The 17,418-nt window shown below is 38.5% G+C and overlaps 2 protein-coding genes across 2 annotated transcripts; both read right to left on the bottom strand.

The window, feature by feature from the left end:
* Window positions 1–631: 631 nt before the first annotated feature.
* Window positions 632–5,702, bottom strand: LOC132171292 (diacylglycerol O-acyltransferase 2D-like). Its single transcript, XM_088518349.1, has 9 exons — window positions 5,390–5,702; window positions 5,223–5,297; window positions 5,009–5,094; window positions 2,515–2,621; window positions 2,268–2,423; window positions 1,891–1,977; window positions 1,530–1,627; window positions 1,229–1,316; window positions 632–897 (listed from the first exon to the last, which is right to left on the bottom strand). The coding sequence occupies exons 1-9, from the start codon at window positions 5,575–5,577 to the stop codon at window positions 796–798; spliced, it is 987 nt and encodes a 328-aa protein (XP_088374475.1). The 5' UTR covers window positions 5,578–5,702; the 3' UTR covers window positions 632–795.
* Window positions 5,703–7,831: 2,129 nt separating this feature from the next.
* Window positions 7,832–15,469, bottom strand: LOC148587829 (uncharacterized). The gene is made up of 4 exons (XM_088515349.1): window positions 15,361–15,469; window positions 14,760–15,171; window positions 14,541–14,657; window positions 7,832–8,216 (listed from the first exon to the last, which is right to left on the bottom strand). Exons 2-4 carry the CDS (start codon window positions 15,126–15,128, stop codon window positions 8,139–8,141), a joined length of 564 nt encoding a protein of 187 aa, XP_088371475.1. The 5' UTR covers window positions 15,129–15,171; window positions 15,361–15,469; the 3' UTR covers window positions 7,832–8,138.
* Window positions 15,470–17,418: the final 1,949 nt, after the last annotated feature.

Here is a 17,418-nt window from a genome sequence, read left to right as displayed (position 1 = left end):
TTCTGCATAGTCGCATACCTATCAAACAATTTAAACCTTCTTGTAATAAGCAAGAAAAAATATGACGTACCCTTTGCACATCCATATCTCACTCTCCCAAATTCACAGACTCTCTTAAGTCAATAATTTCTCAGACTAATGATAAAAAAATAATAATTTCTCCGACTACTAAATTGCATATAATGCCGGGTTACTTGCAGAATAATGGGCGTCTTGCCCACTTGTCTCGTCCCTAAAGCAGTAAAGCATGCCCCCCGCATAGCATGTTGGAAACCAGAGTTTTCACACGCTATAATTGTACCGATATTGCTTTTCGCCTATTGAAGGCATTTGACGACCTCCATGGCCACCATATGTCCACCAAAAAAACATAAAAAAGCAGAGGACCTCCAGCGGCCATCGCCTGGCAAATATATATGGACTTTGTTTCTGTTGTATAAATACCGCATTAGAATAGAAGGAAAATAATAATAATAATAAAAATAAATACTGGATTACATACTCCCAATTAAAAAAAAAAACGAGCAACAGTCGTGATTTGTTCAACAAACCTGTTTTCACTTTTCAGCAATTGAATAGTCCCAATTGAAAAAGAATGAACCAAAAAAAAAAAAAAAAAAAATCCTATTCGGATTTGATATATATTTTTTTTAAATAATAAATAAACTGCCAAATTGCAAAGTTGAGATCATGGTTAGGCAAGACTACAAGAGACCTTATTTTTCTGTGCACCCAACCATAACGAATATGATAGCATAATGATGAGGGAGCAGTAGAATACAAATTAAGATCGGATCAAAGAATTTTCAGTTGAAGGTCAGCATAGCCAACCCGTGCTTTGTGCCTTTCAAAGAGATCTTGCAGTGCTTCAACAAACTGACGGTGAGCTTCGATGACCTGAAACACAAAAAGAAGCAAGTAAACTGATGGAATTACACATTGCTTGCTCATTAAGGGTTATGAGCTTGCCGAACTATAACTAGGTAGAGCTTGAGTCGTTTGCAAGGCCCTGAGGATTTCATTTACAAGTGAACTACATATATAGTCATAAAAAAACATAATAGTGCAGCCTGAGCCAGTGTATCCATCACTTTTAAGCATAGGAGTCGGCCCCTGAAGTCAATATGCATAACATATTAACATCAGAAGTCAAGAAAACACCACATGACAATGCAAATAAGTTCCCCTTCCATATACATTATGCTCAACATTTGAGCAGCATTCATACCTCTTCCATGGTGGGATGTGGATTCTTCTTGAGTTCAATTGGTCTACCCACCACCACATGCATTGGATGCCTAAAGGGTAAAGGAGATCTGCAAAAGAGAAAGAACCGCCTTTAGATGATCGCCAACTCTCTGCACATTTCCAGATGTTGCAACTGCAGACATATTCTCAAACAAATGCATCCAGAAGTGACAGGCCGAGAATTTCAATAAATAAATTGGATGAAGAAATAAAGGAGGACAAGGAGGTGGATGAGCGTAATATAGTGCAGAAAGTAAAGATATGAATGGAACTATACACACCCCAAAATTCCCCAGAAGTATATTGGAGTGAACTTGATAGCTCTAGAAAATTGTAGGAAGAACTTCCCTCCAGGCTTCCACCACTTATAAACATGCGACTGTTGCACAATTGGGCAAAAGAGAGCAAATGAGAGGAATAAATTAGTTGTTTTGGGTAAAGCAGAAGGCATCACTGTCAATATTTTGTGAGTTTCACATGGCCTCAGATCTCAACGTATGATCATGGACCAATAAAGCATAACCATTAAATGCATATCAACCGCAAAGCAGCTGCTACAATTAGAAAATCCTAAAACCTAGTAAGTTCACAGGTTCTAATACGAGGAAAAAGAAGGGGAAAATGAGTATCAAGAACCAATACCTGACCAAAGCAGAAAACTGGAACCAGAGAATGGCCCATTTCCATGGCTATGCGAACAAATCCTCTTCTTGTCTTAAGGAAAGCAATCTACAAAGGAAAGACATTAGAAATCTCTCTTTATATGTGCATATGCATATGCACTCACACACACACACGAGAGAGAAGGATTTCTATAGTCAAAATCAACACACATAATTTAAGCAATGATACAATGAGAAAAGAGCTTAATATTGCCCTTTGATTGTATAGCCAAGAATGTCAATCTTTAACTGTCGTGTTCAATTATTATCCAATATCTGCAAACAGACATGGATGAGTACATGGAAACATTAAACAGACATAAACATACAGCATGAGGAAGAGTTAAAAGGTTAAACCTCAGAACCATGCTCCATAAGAAATGTCTCTTGCACTCCCCCTGGGACTATGATGCAGCTATAACCAGCTTCCAAGAGGGAGATGAAATTTTTCTTCGTCGCAGGTGCAAGACCCAACCATGTCCATATGTGCCTCAAAAAAGGTGTGTAGAACACCTAATCATTTTTCTCACACATGATGAGAGAGACTGAACATAGAGGCAGGCTCCATTGAATGTATACAACTTCAGGGTAAAAAGAATCTTACAGCGCTACTAGCAAGGACCTTTATCTTTGGGAGTGGCATGAAACCTGTAAGGTCAGCAAGTGAAACAACGCCAATTGGCAAAACTGAGTGTGGTTCATAACCAAAGACTGCATAAAACACAGATAGAGGTTAGTACTTTATCAAAACAAGGAGAAACAAAAGGCTATTTGGCTAATTATAGTGCTAAAGCACAACATAAAACTATTGCATCAATGGCTTACTAATTTAAATTCAGCAGGAAAATAGAAATGAGCTAACAACTGCTTTCTTGACTAATGGCTAACAAAGCAAGCAAAGAGTAACCACATCTCTCTCATAACTCTACTGAACAATGTGTTCACCCGAAATCCTATTGACTGGCAACTGTTGGGGAGATTAAAACCTTGAGAAGTTTTCAGTGAGAGTATAATATTATATGTTGGACACCACTCAACCCAAAAGCTTAAACTTATGGATTCAGACCCAACTATATTATATTAAGCACTCACACTTGTAACATCTTTCCAATGTAGGACTCAATCATTTTACATTCACAAATGTATACTCAACAATCTCCCCCTCGTGTGAGTCCATCACTATCTTTCTACACTCTCCCTTGAATGGAAGGTTTTTTTATTAATCTCAAGGGTTGTCTCTCAGATCATTTGTGTGTTATGTGGGTTTGCCCATGCCATGCACCTTTGCCTATGTTTTAGAGACTCGTTTGTGCCCGTACCATGAACTTTTGCCCCTTGCACCAGGTTCCCTCAATCATTCTCGCACCTTGCACCTTTGTCCATGCCTATACCACTCTACTATAGCGTACACCACCATATCCTTTGATATCCCTTGTTGGGGAGATTAACACCTAGGGAGGTCTTTTAGTTTGACCATAATATAGTATATTGTGACACCACTCAATTCAAAAGTTTAAGCTTATGACTTTGAACCCAACTATTCTATATTAATCACTCACACTTGTGACATATTCCCAAAGTGGAACTCAATATTTTTACACTTACACATGCATATTCAATAGTATTCCAATTTTAAGTTTATTGTATCTTCTTCTTCTTCTTTTTTTTTTTAATCCATACCAAGCATAAAATCAAGGGATTTCAACGTAACACCAAGAGGGTAAGAAATGGCTACATAGAAGACCATGCTCAAGCAACCTTTTTTACCTCCCACCTAAGTCATAACTCTACCTTATCCTGAACAAGGTGTTCAACCAAAATCATATTGCCCGGCTTTCACATCTTAGAACACCCAAAATAATAACACAATAGAACATTGATATAATTATCACTCCATTAAAAAGCAAAGGAGAAAATAAAAAATTAATAACACGCCACTTAAAAATTAACAATTAAAATAAATTAATACAAAATTTCACTACCATTCAAATCGCTTTACAGAGTATGCTCAACACATTGCTCGCATTTTACATTGTGAATAGTCAAATTACTTGAAGCTCAAATTGTTCACTTTATTTTGTACTCAAAGCAAATACCATTATAAAGCCCCAAGTGTTTAGGATCTGAATACCATTTTGTTCAAGATTAAACCTGGGTGTGCATGTGCCTGGTCTAGATAATTGGGCCAATAAGTTGAATTGGATCCTTCATTCATTATCTTGTGTATAAAAGATGCTCCTTTGTGTGAGTACTTGAAGATTAAATGCTCGTACTGAAAGAAAAAATGGTTGCAATTGGTCAAAAAATTGAAACTTGTGGTTGTTGTTGGCATAATGCAAAAACTTCATTAAGGCCATCTAATTCTGGAATTTTCTAATACACTACCAATGGTTAACAGATGCCTTGCAAGACCTTCACAATTCCCTATATAGGACTTAATACATAGTCATGCAATCCATTCCGGGGTAAACTATTATTATTTCTATACCTTTTATTTGTGGGAGAGGGAAGAGATGGGAAATATGTTGCTATCTGTATGAAAAGGTATTGCACCCAAAATCTTAAGATGTGATCATAGGGAAAGAGATGATATTCGTACAGGAATAAAATATCAAATCAATAAGTCACAGACAAAATGTATAATTGGAAATAAGACGGGGGCTGGCACAAGATATCCTTAGATTCAAAAGGCTTCGGGTCAGGTAACTAAATGCATTTTTTTCTTTTTTGCAATCACTTGATCAAAGGACAGAGCAACGATTAATTCATGTGCCACAATACCTTTTCTCACCATCTCAACCCAATTTTCTTATGGGATTGCTCTTGATTATGCAATGGGTAGAGAAATCGAAAAGTTTCAGAATATATTTTATAATAGTAATAAAAAAAAATAATTAACAAAAAAAAAAAAGGGGAAGAAAGATAAGAGTAATATATGGGCTTCGTAACCATGTTCTCATCCAAAGATTTGCCTAGAGTAAACGATAACATGCAGTATCTTAAATCTCCCATCCTTCTAGACGATGAAAGGAGCAGGGAAAAAAAAGTAAAGAAAAGAAAAACAGAAGATAATGCTGCAATGGGAGAATGGAACAAACCATAAGCACGATCAGGATCAAAGGCTTGTATGTCCTCTACATGCAGAGTCACTGGGAAGTAACTGCAAGCATGCTTACAAATATACCTGCAAATAAATTATTATTATTATTATTATTTTAAATTTTTGATTAAAAAAAAAAAAAAAGAAGAAGAAGAAGAAGAAGAAGCAAACGCTGAGTAACTCTGAAGAAGGGGAAGAGAATAGAAACAGACCTGGACAATCGTCGGCCTAATCTGCTTTTATCGTCAACGGGAATGACCATAAATAACGCAAGCAATCCGAAAACCCTGATTGAATACAAGTAGAGCCAAAATTGAAGAGGAAGAATAATAATAAAAAAGAGAGGAAAAATAAAAAGGGAAAGGGCCAGAAAACGAACAAAAGGGATTTGGAAAGAGGAAGGAAGTAAAGGGAGAAGAGGAGCAAAGCAACGTTGAAATGGATGGCCCCCAGCCATATCCCCAGCGCTACTACTGTGTGTAGTACGTTCGATTCGAATTCTTCTCTTCCCTTAAATACCCTCGGCTGCGGCTCCGGCGTTCTCTCCCTCCCCTCTACCGTCACCATCCTCAGCCTTTCCTTTCCTTTGTGCTTCTTCTTCCTCTTCCAAAATCCACAACTTAACCAAAAGGTGAGGAAGTTCAACTGCCGCTGACTACAACTAAAAGCTGTCTACCCTTTGTTGCCTTTCGAACCAAAATAATAATAGACTTGCTATGATCCAACAAAAAAAAAAAAATTGGAAATAAAATACATGGCATCATTTCATTGGATTCAACGTCCTCTAAGGCTCTAGCTCTTTCTACTTTCAAGTTTGTGGACCGTCTCACTCTCATCGCACACTCACATGACACGATCACATGCTAACATTGATTACTTCACCCGCTGTTTCTAGCCACGTGCAGCCAGGATCGGGCTGGGAATTCCCATGAAATTTTTTTAAAATCTGGGCCATTGAATCTTCGTCTAAAAGTTACCACATGTGTTCCTAATGAAAAAATAGTAAAATATTATATATGCAAAATAATAATAATAAAAATATATGGGTTCGTTGGCAAAAATGGGGTGGCCAATATATATATATTTATATATTTATATTATCCTTTTGTTTTATATTTTATTTTTAAAATTTAAATAATATTTTATTATTTTTTAATTAGTGGGACAGCTTCTAGACCCTTAAATGAGATTCATTGGCCAAGATTTTTTTAAAAAATTGATGGGCAGTCCCCCAATTAATGTTGGGGATCCCGATCCGTACAACCATGCCATCGCTTGCTTGTTTGCGTGTGAGTTTGTATAAAATTTTTCATGCCCAACGATCACCTATTTCTACTTTATCGCAGGCCGCACCCCTGGCCCCAAGGATGGGGATTCAGACTCCGATTACTAAGAAAAAATGAAATTCTCATTTTGTTAATATTAGCCGTTAGAAGAATCTAAGGGTCCCAGATAACTCAATATCAAAACTAAAAAACAAACACAACCACACTGGATTATATATCAAATCTGAATTAAAAAATTAATTAATTAATTAATTATTTTTTTGTTAGAGGAGAAGGGGGTGGCTCGCCGCCACCCCACCCATTTAGGATGGCGCACGGTCACTCCCAACAGATCTGGGGGTGGCAGGGCGCCACCCCCAGATCTGCTGGGAGTGGCGGCATGGCCACCCCATGGCATAGGGTTAGCCACGCGCCACCCCCACCCATGTCGCCCCTCTAGGGTGGCTTCTCCTCCAACCAAAAATAAATTAATTTTTTGATTTAGATTTAATATATAATCCAGTGTGATTGTATTTGTTTTTGTGTTTTGATATTGGGTTATCTTGGACCCTTAGTATTAATATTGTGTTTTGATTTGACAGTTAGTATTAAAAAAATGAGAATTTTATTTTTCTTAGTAATTGGAGAGGATCCAAATCCATTATTACTACCTTAAGAGGACTACAAGTCTAGACTTGTTATTTTATTTTATTTATTTTTTAACAATTCCTTTACTTTCAAATGAAATAGAAATGGAGAGTATCATTTTCCAAATTTTCCACGCCCAACGATCACCTGTTTCTAATTAATCGCAGGCCGCAGCCCCTGGCCCCAACGATGGGTGCATACGGATTATCCGCTTTGAATATAACAGCAAGTAATCACGTCATCACGTTTTTGTTTTCTTTTAGTTTTATAACAGAGGAAAAAGACGCGTCACCTATGCTATTTTTTTTTCCCTGAGCAATACAAGGGAAAGAGGGAGGAAAAAAAAAAAAAAAAATGAAGAAAAAAGACAAATGCTTGTTTTTTAAGTTAAATCAAAGCGCGGATGACCTGGATCAAACTGGCCTAGTTTGTGGAAATCGAAATCAGAGCAATAAAGTCGTGGAGTAATGCTATCTTTTACGTTTCTTTATTATACTTATATCATATTAACTTGCATAATTTTTTTATGTCACGTCAACCAATGTGACACGTAAATGCAATAAGTGTAAGGAACTCAAAGTCGTGGTAATACATATACATTATCGATTCTCAAAATCAGCTACATTTTACATGAGATTCCAGGTTTGGCAGCTGCAATATTGGGAGTCTGGGACTGATAGTCATGACTCAGTCCCAATTTATTCCCAAGCTTGGGCTGTCCACCTTTAATACAATAAGAAAGGTCCAACTTCATATTATAGACTCAATCCATGGATATGAACAATGAGAGACTGAATTTTTTCAAGAGTTAAGATTATGTATTGATTAAAATAGTTTAACATTAACTACCTAATTTAGGGTTACCGCATACTCCAGCATTACAAATATCTTATGAGGCAAACAGAATCAGCAACTATCAAATATGCCTTGATATTTAACAGGTAAAATACAGTAACTAAAACTCCATGCTGAACATTTTCTAGTCCTTGAAGAGAATATTTAACCTTTTTGTACACTGCCATCATTTTTACAATATTACTATCAAGGGTTTTTACATTCAAGTTTTCAACTTTTAGAACCGAATAAATCTACCCAGATTTCTGTTTGTTTAACGGGTGCCATTTTTCCCTTGAACCAATTTCCATAACCCCACATGACCCATCTCGAGTTTTCCAAAGTAACTCTACATGGCAGTTAAGTGGCAAAGATTTGACCCTACAGATAGCCATCCCTCCGGTCTTGTTCCTCAGCTTCCTTGTTAGCAGCTTGAACAGATTTGAACCACAGGAATCCCTGTATTCAGCATTCATGTTATTTAGCCATGGCCTATACTTGAGCACAGATTACTTAGCAAAATAGATGTAGAACCGGATTTGAGAATTTGGGCGCTTATGAAAACATAAGTTAATTTCAAGATCTAAGAAATCAAATTTGTTAGTCCTCCGGATTTCTTGCTTTATTTGTTTATGTCACATGTCAATATTCCGAAGATCTTGTTATCGTATTTGTCATGTAATAATTTTTTCGATATTATTTTCATATTTCACATGTATTGCACATGTAAAGTTAGATATTCAACTATAAATAGTCTTGGTCAGTGTATAGTTTTACTCTCTCAGAAATACAAAAGCCTTTTTTGTATATTCTTTTCTTCTCTCTTCCTTTTCTCTTAACATGTTATCAAAGCTATCATTATATGGCATTCAAGAGTGGTGGAAAGCTTTCACTCATTGTTGCGTTCTCTTTACTGTTTGAGTATCTATGGGTATTATTTCATTAAATAAATAATGCCCTAGATTCTAGGGGTGTTGATCTACATTGTGCTTATTCCGACCACTCAGGTGCCCTCACACCCCACTTGAAGTACCTGATAGACACTTCCACACACCGCTAGTTGCGTAATCTATGGCGCAAGTCCATAATCCACTTGGCTAGCCCAACCTCGGCCCACCTAGTGGGCCTCCATCTCCCATCTCCCTGGCATACCGTCGGCCCAACTTGCCAACCACCACTTAGCCTAGTTCATCTCCGACAACTCCAACCATTATTCTCCACCATCTTCGACCACCATCCACCACCATCTCCAACATCTCTAGTTGTCTAAAGACTCAAGTAATAGTGCTCGCCACATCTATAAGGACATTTTGGGGTCATAGCACATGTGTGGCTAATGCTATTTCCTAGGTCGTTACGTATGGCATCAGAACCACCTAGTTATTAGGGGTGTCAACCTGGTCCCGATTTTTGGCCAAAACCGGGGACTGGAACCGGGGTACCCCGGTTTTTGGTTTTTGACAACCGGAACTGGGAACCGGGTCCCGGAATCAGGGTCCCCAGTTTTTGGTTTTTTGCAACCGGAACCGGCTCCCTGGTTTTCCGGTAATTTTTTACACCCCTACTAGTTATGCGTCGTGTGGTACTGTCAGTACTGCATGACGTGGCACTGACGAGAATGTCAGGGTTAAGAGAGAGGGGGGGAAGGGGGTAATTATTTATTTATTTATTTTTATAAGTAATAAGTATATTATCAAATGTGCAGAGAGACGCAACTCATGTATACAAGAGGTTATAAGGAAACCCCTATTGATTAGAAAAAGATTTACAGAGCTCTAAGAAATCAGAAAATGTGGACTCATGCGAGTTTGACCAAGTCCCGCTCTAAAAGAACAAAGTATGTAACGCCAACTTCCTCAACTCAATCATGCCGCTCTCATTATCCTCAAAGCTGCGTGCATTCCGTTCTCGCCATAAACATCACACATAATGGGACGAGCCTCCACATACGCAAAATATGCCTATTACCCAATTGACCCCTCCAACTTTCCAAGATATCACTCACCTTTCGTGGCATAGCCCAACTCACTCCAAAGAGTTGAAAGAATACATTCCATACCTCATTTGCAACCTCACAATGTAGGAATGGATGGTCAATGGACTCTCCATGGTGTTTACACATATAACACCACTCCATTACCATAACATTCCTCTTTCGTAAGTTGTCCAATGTGAGGATTTTTCCTATCGTTGCCGTCCACACAAAGAAAGCCACTCTTGAGGGAGCCTTCACTTTCCAAATACTCTTTCACTGAGCAAACGCCTATGCGGGTGTAGAGTGAGTCTGATAATAGCAGTTCACTTCAAAGGTATTTCTTTTTTATAGAATCCAACAAATTCTATCCTCACCTCCACATCTGATTTTTTGGGAGTACAACAATGCAAAGAAGTGCATTACCTCCTCCAATTCCCAATCATACATGGGTCGAAAAAATTGGACATTCCAATGAAGAATATCATTCGGTCTCTCCATGTACTCCTTCACCCACGCATCCTTATTACATGCAATATTGAACAAATCAGGATACACGAGTTTCAGAGGGTATTCCCCACGCCACACATCATGCCAAAAAAGTACTTTTGTACCGTTTCCAATATCATATCGTACATGTTGTGCAAAGCCTTCCCACCCCCTTCGAAAGGGAATTGTAACACCTCAATCTCATATTGGGAAGATGGGTAGCCTACATAGAGAGTGAGTGGTTTATAAGAGAAATGTTCATGGGTGTTAAGTCCAACATTGTTTACTTACTAAGTAAAACTTGGCTTTATAAGTGATTTTTGGGAAACTCCAAATTGGCTAATTATTTTGGGGTTATAGCGCAGATATGACTAGCTTTTTTTCCTAGATTGTTACAAATATGCAGTGAATTTATGTCTATTCGTGTCTCTTTGCTGCATCAATCACCTCCACCCATGCTTGATAATGCTCTCAACAAACTCATCTCAAAATAAAACAAAGTTCACTAGAAGCTCAAAACTCAAAGGGGGTTACGCTACAGGTATGTCATCCAAGGGAAGTTTGACTCCTCCTCCAATTCATCCTCAACTCGGTCTATAAAGTGCAGTTTCTACAATTGCTTGAGACATCATTATAACAATTGTAGGAAAAATTTGGGAAAACAAAAATTGGGAGGGAGTGCAGCCAAACAAGGGTGGTCCATCACCTAGTTGCCAAGCCAAATGCCCTTAGAGTTAATCAGCTGGCCCAAGTATGTCCATGGGCCCGTGGCCACGCATTGTTGCCATGATCCAAGGATCGCACAACACTAGCATAAATGACGTAACAATATGCATAGGCCACAGTAAGAGGAGAAGAAAGCAAATTTTCTGAAGTATAATGTTTTAAAGGAAGTTGTTTCTACTCATAGTATATGATGAATAAAAATATTTTTCTTAAAGTTGGTTTTATAAAGAACTTAATTTAGTGTTTTTCTTTTTATGTTGAGGTCCACATTTTCAAAGACAGTTTTTCAAAGAGTATTTTTAAAATCTTCTTTCTCATGTTGAGTTGAGAGTTTCAAAGAAAGAGTTTTCAAAGGAGAATATTTTTAACCAACCGTTTTTAAATTGGTTGGGAATATTATTTACTGAGCTTTTTTGCTCATTTGTTTTGTTCTCAAGTCAAGTTGAGATTTAGTAGAATGCTGGATGCAACTTAGATAAGGGATTTCATTTCATGTCATGTTTTAAGATTAACTTATTTTCAATAAGTGCCTAAGGGCCACAAGGGAGAAAAAATTTCAGACACTTTTATTATGCTATGACCTTTACGTTTTTGCAATTATTTTTAACAAAGGCTTTTAAACTCATGCATTTAAGGTGTTATTAAGTGCAGAGTTGTTCTTATTTATGACCTTTACGCCTCTAAGGCTTCTAAGTTAACAAACCTAACGCCTTGCGGGTTGGGGGTGTTACATGTTTTGTTCTTCTTCAACCACATGAGCCCATTAAGTTAGAGCATTGGTCTCGATTATGTTGTTTCTTAGGTTATGGCATTGAATATAAGGGATATTGCCGCTATGACTTTATATCTCGGCAATTACATATTTCTTGCCATGTGAATTTCTAGAACACAAGATGTTTTCTAGTTTATCTAATTTCCCTTCCCCTACGTTAGCTATTCGCCCATTTTCACCAATCCTTCCATTGACCTGGATCCAACTTCTTCTAACTTTGATGCAGGTTTTCCGATCTCTTCAGTCGACTCGACAATGACCTTTTCCAATGACTGTGCAAGTGTGCTCCATTTGCTAATCCTTCCACTACCTTTTTCGAGACTGATTCCACTGCCATTTTAGAACTTCAAGAGCATTTCCCTCTCATCTTATTGATGATAACTATTTTTCTTAGGGGTGGGTAGATTAATCGTTGACTGGTTATTGACCGCCGCCTAACAGTCACTGACTGTCAATCGACTTTCAGCGGCCAGTAGGCAGAATAAAAGTACTGTTTCAACATTGGTTCAGTAGGCGGTAGAGATTTTTTATAGGCAGTTAACTGAACTGTGTTTTTTTTACCGATCCAACCAAACCATTTTTTTATTATTATTTGAAATCATAATGACATCGTTTCATTTGAGATGGGTGGGCTAATCCATTGTCAAATCCAATGTAAAAATTTGTCTAATAAACACTTGTTTAGCCCAAAAAACAACCATTTTGGCCTATAAAAACAGCATGGCCCAATATTTAAAAATAAAATAAAAACCACGATTAATCGATTAACTGACTAACATGTAACCGACTTAGCTAAAATAGCCGAAAATCGTTACCATTGATATGAAGTTGGTTAATTAATTGACTTAACCAACCCTGGTGGTTCGGTAGATGAAAATCCTACCATCACCGATTTAACCGATACCTAGCCCTAATTGTTTTGCTCTTGCAACTCTTCGTGAGCCTTGCTCCTTTCTTGAGGTCAATACTAACCCTCTTTGGCAACAAGCCATGTTTGAAGAACTTCAAACCCTCACCAAAACCCACACTTTGGACTTGGTAGATCTACCTCCTAGAAAGACTTTTTTGATAAGTACAAATTAAGAAAGACTAGTCCGTTGCAAGTGAATCTAAAAGATCAAAACTTGGTCAGATAGATATGTTGAGTTATACAAAGCACGTCTTGTGGCGAAGAGGTTCACACAAGAGTATGGTATTGAATATGAGAAAATTTTGCTCTTGTAGCCCGTCTCACTTCTGTTCGTTTCCTACTTGTTGCAATTCCATCGCATGAACCCCTTTCAGATGGATGTTTAGAATGTCTTTCTTAATGAGGATCTTGCAGAATAAGTTTATATGAAGCCTCTTCCACATAATAAGGTTTTTTGTCATTGCCGAGCACTTTATAGGCTCTAACAGGCTTCCCAAGCCTAATTTGCCAAATTCAGAGGTATCATTGCACGGCTTGGATTTGTTTCACTCTTACGACTCTGCCTTATTTATCTATCACACTGATATTGGTATTATCCTGCTCTTACTTTATGTGGATGACATTATTATTACTATAGACCATACACATGGCATTCGTACACTACAAACTCTTCTCAGTCAACAATTTGAACTGCAATATCTGGATACTCTTAGTTGCTTCCTTGGTCTTAAGGTCTCATCCAGCTCCAACGACAATTTTCTCTCACATGCGAAGTATGCTTATGATCTTTTGTAATGCCCCAACTTAACTGACAGTAAAACAAACAATAGTTCATTGGAGGCTAATGTTAAACTTTGTACCACATAAGGTGAACCACTTTGAGTGACGCTCTTTATCACCACTTGGTTGGCAACTTGATTTATCTCCTTGTCACATGGCTGGATATTGCCTATGTTGTGACACTCTTTATCGCCACTTGGTTGGCAACTTGATTTATCTCCTTGTCACATAGCTGGATATCGCCTCTGTTGTGCACTTGGTCAATTAATTTATGACCGAACCATGCTATGTTCACTATGTAGCCGTCCTTCGACTCCTTACATAGGTGAAATCGTGAAAGGGACACTATCCCATGGCCTTCATTTTTCTTCTCTCTTTTTCGGATTTATAGGTCTATTCTGATGCAGACTAGACAGGAGATCACAATAACCGTTGCTCTACCAATGGTTACTATTTCTTGCTAGGTGACTCTATTATCTCTTGGTGCAGTAAGAAACAATCAATTGTTGCTAGATCCAGTAAGCCGAAGACAGCACACTTGTTCACGCCACCTTTGAACTTGGTTGGCTATGCTAGCTTCTACAAGACATAAGCGTCATTTAGATCACCAGCTTTCCAATTTACTGTGACAATTAGGGTGCCATACAGATAGCCCACAATAGTGTCTTTCAGAAGCATACTAAACATATTGAGATCGACTATCATTTTGTGAAACATCATAGTAAGGTACTCTCTACCTATGCTATGTTACCTCCACATATCAGCTTGCAGATGTGTTCACTAAAACACATCCTCGCCATTTCCATGCTCTTCTCTCCAAACTCAAGATGTTCTCTACTCTAGCACCTTGAGTTTGCAGAGATGTTAGAATCCTCCGGATGTTGCCTTATTTTATCTATGTCACATGTCAATATCATGAGTATCTTGTTACCATATTTGTTATGTATTAATTTTCTTGTTATTATTTTCCTTATTTTACATATACTGTACATTATATTGCTAGACTATATTTAACTTTACAATTTAACTAGCCATCAATATATATATATATATTCTCTTCTTCTCTCCTCTATCTCTCTTCACCAAATTAAAAAAGACAAGAAAAAACAGAAACGAGATAAATTCAGAACTTACTGAAACGGGAATACCAGTAAATGCGAAAAATCCAAGCAATGGAGCATAAAAAATGCTGTCTGAGTTCAAAATTCCAAACACAGGCCTCTGGTTCACATATTCAAAAACAGAACCTATCTGCAGTCCGAAAGTTAAAAGAAAATTTTAGAAACAAAAGAGCATTTGATAGAATTAGTTTTGCAGGTCATAAAATGAAAATGAAGAGGAAGAGGAACTTACAGCAGCAATTGCAGTGACTGCCGAGGCAAGTAAGTAAACATAGAAGGGAATCTCAAATATCTGTTGCGATTTACTTTCCTTGCCTTCATCTTGAGCCCAAGGAGGGGGCACATCTGAATCTGCCCTGGCCCAAGCAGGGATTGTTTCTTCAGTCTTGCTAGGCTCTTTAGAGCTTTCGGTCACAGCAAACACAGAAAACCTATGAGATATTTTCTTTTGAGAACCATGACGACTCGGGTTTCTTTTTGCAGTTGCTACATCTAGTATTCTCCGTCCAGCAACGAGGAATGATCTGTGGTACAACGGATTTTCTTTTCTAGAACTATGTATTAAACTTGAATTCCATGGACACAAGAAGCCTGTTGCCATAGTTTCCTCCTCTTCCTTATAATCCTTCCCCGTTCTCCTGATTCTGTAACAGAAGACATAGAGATCAAAAGTACAAAGAATATAAACATCTTTGGGGCATTATGACGCTCTACAAACAAAGATTGCTAATTAACCCACACTTTGTAGTGGTAAATGAAGAGATGGTTAAACAAAAGAACAGAGACGAAAGGAAGAGATATTAAACATGAGGCGAGGAGCTCGTAGAGCTTACCTTTGCCGCTGTCTTTAGATTGTGGCCCAAATGAAGAAAGAGGAAAAGAGGCGTTAGATTTGAAGGCTCCGGCTTCTATGCGGTGGTGAAAACTACCGCATAGATGCTGTTGCCCAAAACAGTACCGTTTTGGGCAAAACGGTACTGTTTTGGGCAGTGAAAAGTTGGTTTATAAAAAGTACAATTAAAAACTCATTAAAAATTAAAAATTATAAAACAATAATAATTAAAAAACTATAAATATTAAAACTAAAAAACTAAAATATAAAAAAATATATATAAAAACCAAAGGGGTGCTTGTGGCCGGAACCACCACGCATGGCTGGTGGCCATTGGGGTGGTTCCGGCCACCCCTGAAAGGGCAAAAGAAGAAATCAAAAAAATTTGAGTTTGGTTTTTGGGGTGGCCGAACCACCTCAAGGGCCATGGCGGGTCGGCCTCCCCATACCGGCCATGGATATTAATTCCGGCCTCCTCCAATTTGGAAGAAGAAGAAGAAAGGAGAAATTGAGGCGTCCAAACAGAAAGATGCTGCAATCCCTAGCAAGGCTATGCCTCACAAACCCAAACTCCCCCTCCCTTCAAAACCCTACCCCACCCAAACTCCCCCATCATCAACCACAGCATCTCCAACCCTCCAATTTCTCATCCGCCATTAGCACCACCACCACCACCACCTCCTCCACCCTCCTTTCTCTCCTCCCATCTCTCCCTTGTGCGCAGTCCCTTCTCCTCCAAATGGCCACCTTGGCCTCCAAACTCTTCGAGCTCTCACCCAATTGCTCCCTCCGGCTCACCGCCTTCCGCAGTTCGCTTTCTACTTTCCTCTCTTCCCAAACCCAAGCGCTACCCTCAACGACCCCACTCGATTCCTCTCCCTCCTCCATCAAAGAAATCATCTCCCTTTTCAATCCCTTCAAACCCAGCTCTTCGAAGCCGTCGCCAAACTCCAAGAAATCCTTGATCTTCAGGATGCTAAGAAATCCTTGATCTTTAGTTTTTTTAGTTTTAATTTTTTTAATTATTAATTTATTTATAATTTATAATTATTAATGATTTGTTTATTATTTTGTTAAAAAAAAAAAAACTTACTTTTTAGTGCCCAAAACGGCAACTATGCGGTAGTTTTTTTTTTTTTTGGAAGGAAAATCATTCTTATCTCATTAATAGAGGAATCAAGAGCATTAAAACTCTTATAATCATAGAACATAACGTTCTGAAAGATCCTAGCCGAAGCTAAAAGATCAAAGTCGTAACTAAAAGATCAAAGTCGTAACTAAAAGATTACACATTAAAGACGCCAAACATCCGCTAACCTATAACTAATCTTCAGTTGGAATAACAGATCTGCGCTAGACAGACACAAACTAATGCATAGGTAGCACTTATTCCTCGACCCTGGAATCAAAAGGACCCCATGCCGACATACATCCTCCTGAACCCGAAAGCCAGGATATCGTTCACATCCACAACCCCAGGGGTCTGGACCAAAATAACAAGCGAGGAGATCAAGAAAGAGGACATGGCCTTATTACAAGCAGCAAGAAAAACAAGAAAAATACGGGGAAAATCAAAGCAATACAACTAAAAATTTAAAAATAGGAGCACACTAGGCGGATGACAGCAGCCGGAAGAAAAACCGATCGCGTGCTTGCCGGAAACCGATGCGTAGATGGCGTTGGAAGCACATCGCGGTAGGGACGCGTGAAAAGACCCAGCAGAAGACACTAAACAGCAAAGCTGGCGCGGAGGAGATCGGCGGCGCACTCAAAGAAATTGAGGGGAAGTTTGAGTGAATCCCCCATGAGCGGCACCCATAAAGTGTGCCCAAACAAACACCTAGCAAGAAAAAATAAACAAGCAAACAAAGAATAACAACAGGGAAAAGAAAGTGAAATCCAAAAACAAACACAAAAAAGAAAAGAAACATAGATCGGGGAAGAGAGGGGGGGAAGGAAAATGGGGAAGGGAGGGGGAACAGATCAAGGAAAGAGAGGGGGAAAGAGAGGAGGGGGGGAGGGGGAGAAACCCCTCCCCCTCAGCTGTGCAGCACTTCCT

This window comes from Corylus avellana, chromosome 1 (genome assembly GCF_965113065.1).
Source record: "Corylus avellana chromosome 1, dhCorAvel1.hap1.2, whole genome shotgun sequence".
Lineage (NCBI taxonomy): Eukaryota > Viridiplantae > Streptophyta > Magnoliopsida > Fagales > Betulaceae > Corylus > Corylus avellana.
This window is presented reverse-complemented; position numbering and strand designations above follow the sequence as displayed.

Bases quoted from the DNA above. Each gene is read 5' to 3' on its own strand.
- LOC132171292 (XM_088518349.1), bottom strand. From the start codon at position 5,577: ATGGTGACGGTAGAGGGGAGGGAGAGAACGCCGGAGCCGCAGCCGAGG. The intron at 1,978-2,267 runs GTTTAACCTTTT...TTTCCTTTGTAG, and splicing joins TTATGGAGCATGGTTCTGAG to ATTGCTTTCCTTAAGACAAG. The intron at 1,628-1,890 runs GTATTGGTTCTT...ATTGTGCAACAG, and splicing joins CAGTTTTCTGCTTTGGTCAG to TCGCATGTTTATAAGTGGTG.
- LOC148587829 (XM_088515349.1), bottom strand. From the start codon at position 15,128: ATGGCAACAGGCTTCTTGTGTCCATGGAATTCAAGTTTAATACATAGT. The intron at 14,658-14,759 runs GTAAGTTCCTCT...TTCGGACTGCAG, and splicing joins CAGTCACTGCAATTGCTGCT to ATAGGTTCTGTTTTTGAATA. The intron at 8,217-14,540 runs GTAAGTTCTGAA...TGCTGAATACAG, and splicing joins TTACTGGTATTCCCGTTTCA to GGATTCCTGTGGTTCAAATC.